We start from the raw sequence: 12021 nt of genomic DNA on the forward strand, positions 1-12021 counted from the left end.
ATCCTTTACAAACAATATATTTCTAAGTCTCGGTGTCATCTTACACAGAAGTGTAAATAGTCCTTTGAGGATCTTCCTATCAGAGAGAGCAGCCAAGAGCTGAACTGAACTATGTGTTGACAGCATAACAGGACAGGCAAACACTGACAGTCTGCATATCAAGGTCAAGGTATTTCATGAAAAATGTTTATAGTACTGCAAAGGGTGATTTGAAGTGCCATCTTGAAGTGGAACACATTTGACTTCTACAATACATGCCCTAGACAAAAGAAAGAAAATTACTACAAAAGAGGCTGGGCTCCCCAATGGAAAAATACAGTTGCACCAATCATATTCTACATACCAAAGTATGTAAAAAAAGAAAACCTGAATAAAAAGATGTCTTTTATGGCTTTACTAAGTGAAAGCCCATGTTGTCATATGAGTGTAATTTGTAAAGTGTATAAGCTGAAAATGGCTGTGAACTTAAACACTGGTAACAGACCATGAATCTCAGAAATTATTGAACCTGGTGATGTTCTAAACAAAAAGAGCTCTCAACCATACTTGTAGCTGTTTCTATCATGGACTCAACAGACATTCTAGGCTTCAGAGTGACACACACAGTGACAAGTATCGGGGGTAGCTGTGTTAGTTGGTATTCACAAAAACAACAAGGAGTCCGGTGGCACCTTAAAGACTAACAGATTTATTTGGGCATAAGCTTTCATGGGTAAAAAAACTCACTTCTTCAGATAAACACACAGTGACAATCCTAGAATCTTATTATGTAGATAAATAGGTGCCAGGTATTACTATACACAAGCTTATAAAATAGGTTGTCACGATAAAAATGCTGTCCTTTGTAATTTAATTTTATTCACATTTGTCTTATTTCTGAAGTACAATTTTAAAAATTCTCTTTGTCTTCATGTATTGTGAGAATAGTTTGCAAAAACAGATGCAAGCTCATTTTTCTTTTGTGGAGATAAGGGATCAAAACTTTTTATAATACAGCCTCATTTCAGTGTTTGGGGATTCATGCATGTAACTCCTCAAACACAGAGAAGAGCATGTATTCATTTCTTTTATTCCCGGACTCACCAAGTTAAAGAGAATTGCATAAATCAAAAGATACATTCTTGTTCTACCTAGCCACACAATTAGTCCAAATTTGTGCAGATTTTATAGCAAGAACAGTATATGCACAATATAAAAAAACCCAGTCAAACAAATTAGCTCTCACTCGCATGGAACTGATTAAATCTAGGTCATAGGTATGGAAATGTAGAGGTGCAGCAGGCATGTGCATAATGTCTGATGTTTGTATTTGGGAGTTTGACATGCAAATTAAAATTCTGGAAGAGCAATTTTTTTTTAAAGACAGATCCATGAAAATAAAGAGAGGATAATAACAAGGTTTTGTGATGCTTTACTTAATGTCAGGCAAACATTGGAATAATAAAAGCAGTATCTACTAATTTTTAAATCTGCAAGACTGAATAACTTGTACTTAAGAGTTTCAAAAGAATTGGCTGAGGATCTCTTTGAACTATTGATGGTGATTTTTAATAAATATTGGCTTGCTGGAGAAGTTTCAGAGGACTGGATATAAGCTAACATTGTGACAATTTTTTTAAGAAAAAGCATAAATAGGATGATCAGGGTAATTATAAGCTGATTAGTCTGCTGGGAAAAATTGTGGAATGACTGATACAGGATTCTATCATAAAAAATTAAAGAATGGTAACATAATTAATGTGAATCAACAATCAACAAATTCAGGCTGGAAATAAGGTACACATTTTAATAGTGAAAGTAATTTTACTTTTGGAAAAATGTACTTAGGAATGTGATGGATTTCCATCACTGGAAGTCTTTTAAATCTAGACTGGATGTCCGTCTGTAAGAGGTACTTTAGCTCAACAAGAAGTTGTGGGTTTGATGCAGAAAATACTGAGTGATATGTATGGTTATGTGTTGCAGGAAGTTAGCCTAGATGATCAGAATGGTATGTTCTGGCCTTTAAGTCTGAGAGTCTGTGGACATAGTTCTATGGGAAGTAGGTCTTGTCAAACAGCCTTTACAGTATATCATTTTTTGATGAGATTACAATTTTGGTTGATAATGCTGTGTTTGTCTATTATGTGTTGACATAATATACTGAGACTTCGGTAAGGCATGTGACTTTAAGCTGCCTGATGTTCTGATTTAAAAAATTAGCAGTGTACAAAATCAATGTAGCACTTAACTAAATAGATTAAAAACTGTCTAACTGATATAAAAATAAAGTTGTTAATGGAGAATCATCCTAGTGTTTCTAGTTGGGTCTCACTGGAATCTGTTCTTGGCCCAATGGTATTAATGATCTTTATCAATGATCAGAGAGGAAATTATAAAATCTTTGCTGGTAAGGTTTGCAGATAACACAAATATTAGGAAGGTGGTAAATAATAAATGACAGGTCAGTTATATAGAATGTTACGGATTGATGATAAACTGGGTTCATTCAACCAACATGCATTTAATATAGCCAAATTTACAGTCCAACATCTAGGAACAAAGAATGTGGGTCACACATACAGGATGGGGGACTGTATCAATAGGCTTGCTTATTGAGCAGGGCATCTCACAGGAAGCACATGACACCAGTGCTCTGGGATCTGCACTGGCAGACCATTGATCTCCAGCAGAGGTGATCCATGGGGGGCATGCTGGGTCACGTGCAGTCCAGATTCATTGCTTGGCTTGTCCTAAAGCCAGCTGCCCTCACTCTGTCCCACCACTATCAGCAGGCACGGGTCATTTTTGGTCTCTGGATGGAGTTTAGGATGTTGGTTTGTGACCTATAAATTGCTAAATGACACGTAACTGGCTTTGCTGATAGACTGCCTCTCTCCTCAGGCCATACTGCTCAGCCACGTTCAGGAGGGGCACTTGAGCTGGATCTTCCTAGTTATCAAAGGGAGGGGCAGATGGTAGGGAGCTTTCTGTGAGAGCTCTGAGACTCTGAAACTTGCTCACCCATTGTTAGGAAATGGCCGAGGGTATGTTTTTTAGATGATGAAATGGCTGGCTGTATTCCTGTGGAACTGATTTCATTTAATTGAATTTACTGTATAATTAATTATGTTAAGGCACCTAGACTCTTGGATAGGCATCTTATCTAAATCTAAATAAACAAAAAAAAATCCTAGAAAGTAGTGACTCTTAAGAGGACTTAGGGGTCATAGTGAATAAGCAACGGCTATGAGCTCCCCATGTGATGATGTGACTAAGAGAGCTAATGTGAACTTTGTAAGTAGAAACAGGAGAATATTGTGTAGAAGAATGGTGAAGTTATTACCTTTTTATATGGCATTGGTCTTTAAATCCGTATTTCATGTCTTTCTTTAAAATATGCTTTAGTTGAACCTGATCAACTTTATAGGCTTGATGTAGAAATTAATAGATAAAATTCTGTGTGTTTTGCAAACGGTCAGCTTAGAATAGATGATTGTAATGGTACCTTCTGGTCTTAACATCTATAAATCTTTGTAGAAATTGTCAGTTTCCATTAATTATATGAAGACTAAGCTTGGCTTTTAAGCTTCAAATGAGTGATGTCCGGTAAAAATACATGATGCTGTTCATAAAGAAAAAAAGAGGAAATAAAATTGACCTTATTGCCTAAGAAATACAAGAGTATTAGAAGTAGATAAGTTGACTTGTCTGCTCCTGCTCCTAATAGCTATCTATCTAGCTGCCATTTGTGAGGTGATGTACTGCCCTTCCAGGTTTCAGGCACAGAAATCATATGAACTTGAAGTATTCCATCCCAAACTGTTCTCAAGGAAAAAAATGCAAAACATTACAATTATACCTACAACAGGTATATAGTCAGATTCAACAGAGATGAATAAACAGGGTGACATGAAAGAGTGTCTTCATGACAATGCCTTAAGCTCAACAGCCTGCTGATCTTCTCTTGGAAGAGCAATGGGAGGTCAGAGGCACAAACTTCAGAGCCTAGAGGAAGGTGTCTTGTCCAAATAGGTGGAGGGAGTAGTATATCTTTATCTTCTTTAACACTTTCTTTCTTATTTTTGTTTCTACTCTTACTGACAGAAGGAAGCACTAAGCATTGGATCTAATATGTTTTAGTTGCATTTTGTTCTTTAAAAGATCTTTTAAATATAGGGAGACTTGGCTGTAAACCAGAACCCAGAGTTCTTGGTGTCTGTGGGTACATCTCCATGGGGATAAAAGCCACACAGCACGGCCACAGCTGGCCTGGATCAGCTGAATTGGTCTTGTGGGGCTTGGGCTGTGGTGCTAAAAATTGTTCTGTGGATGTTTGGGCTCAGGCTCACACGGTTCCAGAGTCGGGCTGCAGCCCAAGCGTGAACGTCCACATAGCACCTTTTCAGCCCTATAGCCAAAGCCCAGAGAGCCCAAGTCACCTGACCCAGGCCAGTTGTGGGTTTTTTATCCCCATGTAGACACATCCTGTTTATACAGCTAACCCAGGGAGTACTGAACCATCCACCATGGAACTTGCAGTATCGTAGCAGTTTTTCTTGGGTACCTCAGTGGTCTGCAATGTCTGCTAATGAGGATGGCAGTCTCAGAATCACTTTTTGGAGCCCACCAATTGTCATCATGTTCTAGGGGTATGTCTACACTACCTACCGGATTGGCGGGTAGCAATCGGTTTATTGGGGATCGATATATCGCGTCTCATCTAGACGCAATATATCAGTCCCAGAACGTGCTTCTGTCGACTCTGGAACTCCACCAGTGTGAGCGGCGGTAGCGGAGTCGACAGGGGGAGCCGCGGCCATCAATTCCGCACCGTGAGGATGGGAGATAAGTCGAAATAAGATACTTCGACTTCAGATACGCTATTCACTTAGCTGAAGTTGCATATCTTACATTGCCCCCGCCCTCTAGTGTAGACCAGGCCTAACAGTATGTTGCAACATGTTGACATTTATGCTGTGATGTTCCAAGAGAAGAATTGTTCTCAGTGAGAGTTGATCCTGAAGCAGAATTCCAAACATCAGAGCATTCTTTCTACTTTTTCTGTTTGTCAGTAGCCAAGCAGAGGAGTTGACAGTCTATCACAAATGTGAAACGGAAATAGTATTTCTGTGAATCACAGTATTCTGCAGTACCAAGTCCATATATATTTAACCCAGTTAAATTAACATATTTCTTTCATTTTTAAAGAAAGTTTAATATAACAGAATATCATCCTTTTTGTGGTACTCATTTTTAGTTTGAGAGTTGTCATAACATATTCCCAGATTTGGACCTTAGCGTCCAAAATATGGGTGTTAGCATGAAAACCTCCAAGCTTAGTTACCAGCTTGGACCTGGTAAAGCTGCAACCACCCAAAAAATTAGAGTGTTTTGGGGCACTCTGGTCCCCCCAAAAACCTTCCCTGTGGACCCCAAGACCCAAATTCCTTGAGTCTTATAACAAAGGGGAATAAACCATTTCCCCCCCCTTCTCCCTTCCAGGTGTTCCCTCCCTGGGTTCCTGGAGAGATACACAGAAGCAAGCTCCGTGAATCTAAACAGAGGGATTCCACCCTCCCCGTTTCCAGTCCTGGAAAACAGAAGTACCGAGAGTCAATCTCTCTTCCCCCCTCACCCAGAGGGAATGCAAAGTCAGGCTAGTAAATCTAACACACACAGATTTCCCCCTGACTTCTTCCTCCCACCAATTCCCTGGTGAGCACAGACTCAATTCCCTGGAGTTCCCCACTAAAGAAAAACTCCAACAGGTCTTAAAAAGAAAGCTTTATGTAAAAAGAAAGAAAAATACATAAATATGGTCTCTCTGTATTAAGGTGACAAATACAGGGTCAATTGCTTAAAAGAAATATGAATAAACAGCCTTATTCAAAAGAACACAATTCAAAACACTCCAGCAACTACATACATGTAAATACAAAATAAAAAAAACCATATAAATCACTATCTTATCTTTTGTACTTACAACTGGGAAACAGAAGATTAGAAAAGCAGGAGGCAGAAAAATCCTCTCATAGCCGAGAGAGTACAGGCAGAAGACAAAGAACAAAGGACTCACACACAAATTTCCCTCCACTCAGATTTGAAAAAGTCTTGTTTCCTGATTGGTCCTGTGGTCAGGTGTTTCAGGTTACTCCTTTCCAGGTGAAAGAGACATTAACCCTTAGCTATCTGTTTATGACAAGAGTGAATCCCTAATTCCTGATCTGACAATCTTTACTATATGGAGTAGTCCTTACTAATGAGATTAGTTCTGTTGGAGTCAATAGGACTACAGAAAAGAGTAAGAATAAGGGCTTGCCATAGTGGATCTTAGATAGCAAAGTAACTATAATTCCTAGTCTTCCTAAGCAGGACTTCAATGGAACAATTGCTGTGTCAGGACCCTAGCATTGAACACAGGTCTCTCAGATGGTATCTTTAGCCATTGTACCATGGCAATACATCAAACTGCTGCCCCAACCAATAGCCTTAGTGCTAAAGGCCTATAGGCCCACAGCAGCCAGGCACCTGATTGGATGGACAGGCAGTACTATCATTGGGTGCCTGGGCTATATAAAGCCTCCAACAGGAAGAGGAAGCTGTCTGAGCGACAGACCATTGCCTGCTGATTAGACCACCTTGCCATGCTTCTCTGCCTGAGCCAACCTTGCTGCCTTGCTGTTTTAAAGAAAAATGCTGCCATGTTGCCTGACCTCGACTCCCCAGCTCACTGACCCAGCCCCTTGGATTGGATCTTCTGGCTGCTGATCCCTGTGAGAATGACGACAATTGCCCCAGACTGCCTCCAATACAGATTGACCTGTTGGCTACACGAACCCTTGACTACAGCTCTGGACTGCCCCCTAGCCCACCTTGGCCACTGGGCATTACAAGAAGTTTGCAAACCACATCAGTTGGCAACAGTTCAGCTGCTGTCAATATCTTTTCCTTCCCTAAAAGTATAAGATAAGATAATAATTGGAGATATATCAATCTCCTAGAACTGGAAGGGACCTTGAAAGGTCATTGAGTCCAGTCCCCTGCCTTCAGTAGCAGTACCAATTTTTTGCCCTGATTCCTAAGTGGCCCCCTCAAGGATATAACTTGTGATTAATAAATATTTTATGCAAGCAAAACTTCTTTGACAAAAGTATCAAATTCATGATCAACGTCTTAGTAAACTATGAACTGTTTTTGTTTTGTTTTTAAAGCAAGTAAAATATCCTAGGTACTTTGGAATTATTTTGCAACATTTATGGAGAAAATTGATTCCCCCCCCCTCTTATTTCACAATGTTGGCATTGTATAGAGTGGAATTGAATGGTTTTCTAGGTTGATTTTCATACTCTGAAAGAACTTTATGAAGCAGTAATTTTGTTAATGGCAATGCAATTATAATGTAATACACCCAATATCGCAGCTATATATTATGCATTCAGCAATAACTTAAAAACATCATTGAAAACTGTAACCTATTTATTGGTACTGGAGAGAGGGAATGTTGGCTAGAAGGACACACAGGATATCCCTTTTCAAAAAATGTGAATACAGCTAGTTGAAAATTATCCATCTAAGCTGTTTATCAATAGAAATTTGAGGTTTGACTAAATTAAATATTTTGCCAAAAAAAACCCCAAAATATTTTGATTTGGGTGGGCTGCTGCAGTGCCTCATGGGACTTGTCCTCAGTTGTCTCATATTCTCTATGGCCAGGTTTCCCAGACAGAGACAATCTCCTATGATGCACATTGGCCATGTGACTCCCATGATGCACTGCTTCCTCTCACTAAGAGAGAGGACCATTGTTCATCCTGAGAGATGTAGTCCTAACAGGGAACCCAGCATATAGGGAAGATCAGGGGTGAGGGGAAGGCATGACACACCCAGACTTACAACTCTTATGAGGCAGCGCAGCAACATATTGGAATAAAATTTCTTGCTAAAGTATTCAGATTTTTTTTGTTTGTTTATTTAAACCAGCAAGTCTAAATTTTCCATGGGGGTAGGAGGGACATTTTTGACCTCTTCTGGTTGTGAGGCTTTTAACTTTACTTGGACAGCAGAAGGGACTTCAGAATCCTTCAAAAGAGGATGATTTAACAGCACATTTCTACCTTGTCAGCATTAAGATGAAAGCTCAAGTCTTGGGGTGGTACGTGACACTTTTATTAAGAGGCAAGAGTGTTAGCTGCTGAATCATCAGGCTTTTTCTAGTTTTATTTTTTACTGAATCAATAGACCTCTGGAGTATGGGCTGTTTAAGTTTAAAGCCTCTATTTCTGCACTTTACCTGGGTTCTGACAACTTTAGTTCTTTTTTTGAGATTAGTAAAGTAACAAACTACTGTGTGTTTCAGATGCTAAAATGAGTCCAGATTCTCCTATCATGTTAGTTGTTAAATCCTGTCCAAAAAATTTCGTATCTGCTGATGCTGGAATTAATGGAGGTGCATTTGAAGGAAACATGTATTTTATATTGACTCTTAATATGTTTTTGTTTTAATTTTGTTTTGCAAATTGTATTCAACCACAGTTTGCTCTAGTGCCATGGACTTTAATCCAGAACAAGCATTCTTCCAACATCAATTAACAGTATTAAAGAGCTAGTGTTTTTGGTAGCAGTAACTACTAACAGATACTAATTATTCCTTCTCTTGCCATTTCTTTAGGGGATGTATATCAAGTCAACATATGATGGGCTGCATGTAATCACTGGGACTACTGAAAATGTAAGATGCTTTATTCCAATGAGACCTGTTTATTACACCTACAGTTAGTAAGAGACATGTATCCACGGTAGAGTTCATATTAGGAAGATTTGTTTTAAATCAAGCCACTGTTTGTTAATGCTTTAATTTTTTGAGTATCTTCATTATTATGAAATATATATATATACACACACACACAGCAGATGCCGCTCAATAGCAATCCTGATATTAATAACTTCTAGTTAATAGCAATGTTTTGCTGAGTGCCAGTCCTTTCCCATTGACTTTAATGTTAGTAGGATTTGGATATTGGCAACAGGCATGCCACTTATTGACAGCTTTTTTACATGTCTTCCCTGGCTGCAGCCCCACACACCTGTCTGCAGCCGGGAGGGGAGTCCCACCCGTTGGTCCCACCACACTTCCCTAATGAGCTTGTGTGCACAATTTCCCACTAGCAAATGTTTGCTTTTATAGTAGATACATTTTTCTCACATGATGTTCATTGTTGTCATTAATCTTGTATAATTTCTGTCATGTCAAAATGTCAGTCTTCTAAATCATGACTAAAGAGCTTTTCTGCCTGTTCTGGATCAATTTCTATGCATAATCAAGGGCAATTGCTATCCATTTTTAAAGACTTTGTTAACCCATGTGTTGACAGAAAATCATGTAGTAAATATAAGTCAGACTCGGTAATTTCTGATTCTATATTTTATACATTTTATCAAGCTTGGCTAGAAATGCCTCTGAGGTAATTTCTTAATATGTCCAAATACTAACCTGAACCGTTTCTTCAAAAAATATATAATTTTAATATAACTGTCCAAACACTGATCATCACACACCTGGATTACTGTAATCACCTCCTCTGCCCTTAATCCCTGCATTCTTTCCCCCTTTAAGTCCATTCAACAGGCTGTTAAAATCATTTTCCTAATCCATCATTCTGATTGTCACCCCCTCTCTGTCTTTCACTACATCAGAACATGCTTCTCCTTACAAATGAGAGAAACTCCCAGTCAAAATCGATAAAGCCGGCACCTAAGCCTCCTTCAAGTCCTTCCTCTAAACCTGCTTCTTCCCTAGTGCATCAGAAACGGCTTGGCAGGTGGAGAGTTGTGATTGTTGCTGCCGATTGTCTGAGAATCATTGCACACATTCTGCTTTTTTAACCCTTTCTCTCCTGCTCCACAACTTGACCCACTGTTTGTCATCTCTTCCTATTATATGTTGTCCTTTGAATTGTAAACTTTCACTTTCTATATGTTTGTACAGCCCATAGCACAATAAGGCCCTAACCAAAAACCTAGACGATATGGCATTAGAAAGGTTAAATATTAATGATATATGAAAAATATTCTACTTAGTAAACCTTCATTATATTCAGAGTATTAGCTAAAACAGAATGGAGTGGATGACAAACTTTTCATATTAATGTTTAGTACATTTCTTACATTGTCCATTAGTTAATTTTCCCAGTGAATCTCCTCTGTGAGTGTTGTGTAAGTTGGCTATTTTATATAGAGACTTCATGCTAAGAATTTGGCATGTACCTTACTCTATATTTAATAGTGATGTACTGTAAGCTAGTATTAATGTATATATTTTATTATATCATAATTATTTCTACACTTAGTAATGATATACTGTAGACTAGGGTTGCCAGCTCTGACTGAAGCTGTTCCGGGAGATTTTTCCCCCAACATGACGTAATGTAATTTTCTTAAAATATCCTATTAAAATATCCCAGATTGCTTTCAATGGTTACCAGGAGATTGATGCCAATCCCGGGAAATTCCAAGCCAATCCTGGAGGGTTGGCAACCCTATTGTAGACTGGTACTTTCCAAACTACTGAGAAAAGATAAATGAGTGTCTCTTTCTTTCACAACTAACATGAGGCACAAATATGTTTTTCTGATCTTTAAGAAGGCCAACTGTAATATGGAGCAGTCACAGGGTGACACTGGCCCTATAAGAGAGAGCAGCACCAGAGTACTTGTGCCTAGTCAGCTGACCCCAATTAGGTTTAAAAGCAGGCATCCGGTCAGTTGTGTACCCAGGTAATGTTGTGAAAGTATTGAGGCATATTTACAGATAGAGGAGAAGGGTTCAAGGTAAAGTAGAATACTAAACTGATTGATGTTTAGATTAGGGTTGGTAAAGCATAAAAAGGGCGAGACTTTGTGTATGTGTCTGTGTGGGAGAGAGACAGAGAGTAGATGGAATTTGTTTTGCTCCTTTTTCCTGAGAGAAGTATTTCTGTTTTTGAGACGAAGCCTTAGTTTCTTTGCCACAGACAAGCAGAAAAGGTGTATAAGTATGAATTATTTAAGGCATTTAAAGATAGGTAAGTTGAAAGCTATCCATGTACTCAAGGCAGTTAAAGTTTGAAGATCATGATAAGATGACTTAGTGAGAAGGTAAACTAAGAAGCACAGTCATATGAAAACTGAAATTTATGGGACTCCAAAAATCTTTATACAGTTTATGGAGTCACCACTGAAAACTGATAAAGAATGCATGATAGGAATAGAACTATTCAAGGAGGGGTGCAGATGTTATAACAAAGTAGGATGATTCTGAATTGAATGATGGAAATGAATTCGTCACATTTGTCATGGGAAAGGCTGTGATAACATGGCAAATTGTATTGGTGGAGAAAATTGTTGTTTAATTGCAGAAAGTTCCAAAGAAAATTTTATCTGCAGTAAGCTGTGTGTAGTTCCTTTTTGAAGTGAACCATTCCTGATAAAATTGGATTAACTGAGGTGAAGATAAGCTTGCCCTCAGATAGGCACCATTGTATCCTCACTTTGTCCATCAACTGCCATAAAGATATGGGAGAAGTGAGAGGGAATGTTGTAATGAATTAATTAAATTTCATCTTGCAGTATTCTCAGCAATATTAGTGACATCAGATAAAGGGACACAGAGATGTAGTTGGATGCTTTTGAAAAACACATCTGTGTAAGTCAATGGAACTAATCATGGAATGAGGCACTATTGAACATGACTAAGGATGACTGTCTGGCCTGCAATAATTAAGACTAAATCAGAAAAATTTGTAGCTTCCAAATTCCTACCTGTTGCTTATCTCATAATTTATAATTAAATTATAATTAAAGGTTTCAGAAAGGAGCATGGTTTCAGCCATGAAATCCTAATGAATGTGATAGACCTTTTGAATTATGACTGATGAGGAACCATCTCCCTCACTGTTCAGTTAGTTAATACTTTAGAATAGCATCAGTCATAAAACTTTCTGCCGACATACAGCTGTGTAAAGCCCTGAACAACAGTATTCAAACTGTATAAAGCAAATATTGA

General features: G+C 38.4%; 1 protein-coding gene across 1 annotated transcript in view; it reads left to right on the forward strand.

The window, feature by feature from the left end:
• Positions 1-12021, forward strand: part of LOC127056817 (connector enhancer of kinase suppressor of ras 2-like) — a 523096-nt gene that overhangs the window by 264870 nt on the left and 246205 nt on the right. The window contains exon 7 of the mRNA XM_050965117.1: positions 8651-8710. Coding sequence (XP_050821074.1) covers positions 8651-8710 — 60 coding nt within the window. The remainder of the gene's footprint in view (positions 1-8650; positions 8711-12021) is intronic.

Source organism: Gopherus flavomarginatus, chromosome 8 (assembly GCF_025201925.1).
Source record: "Gopherus flavomarginatus isolate rGopFla2 chromosome 8, rGopFla2.mat.asm, whole genome shotgun sequence".
NCBI classification, from domain to species: Eukaryota; Metazoa; Chordata; order Testudines; family Testudinidae; genus Gopherus; species Gopherus flavomarginatus.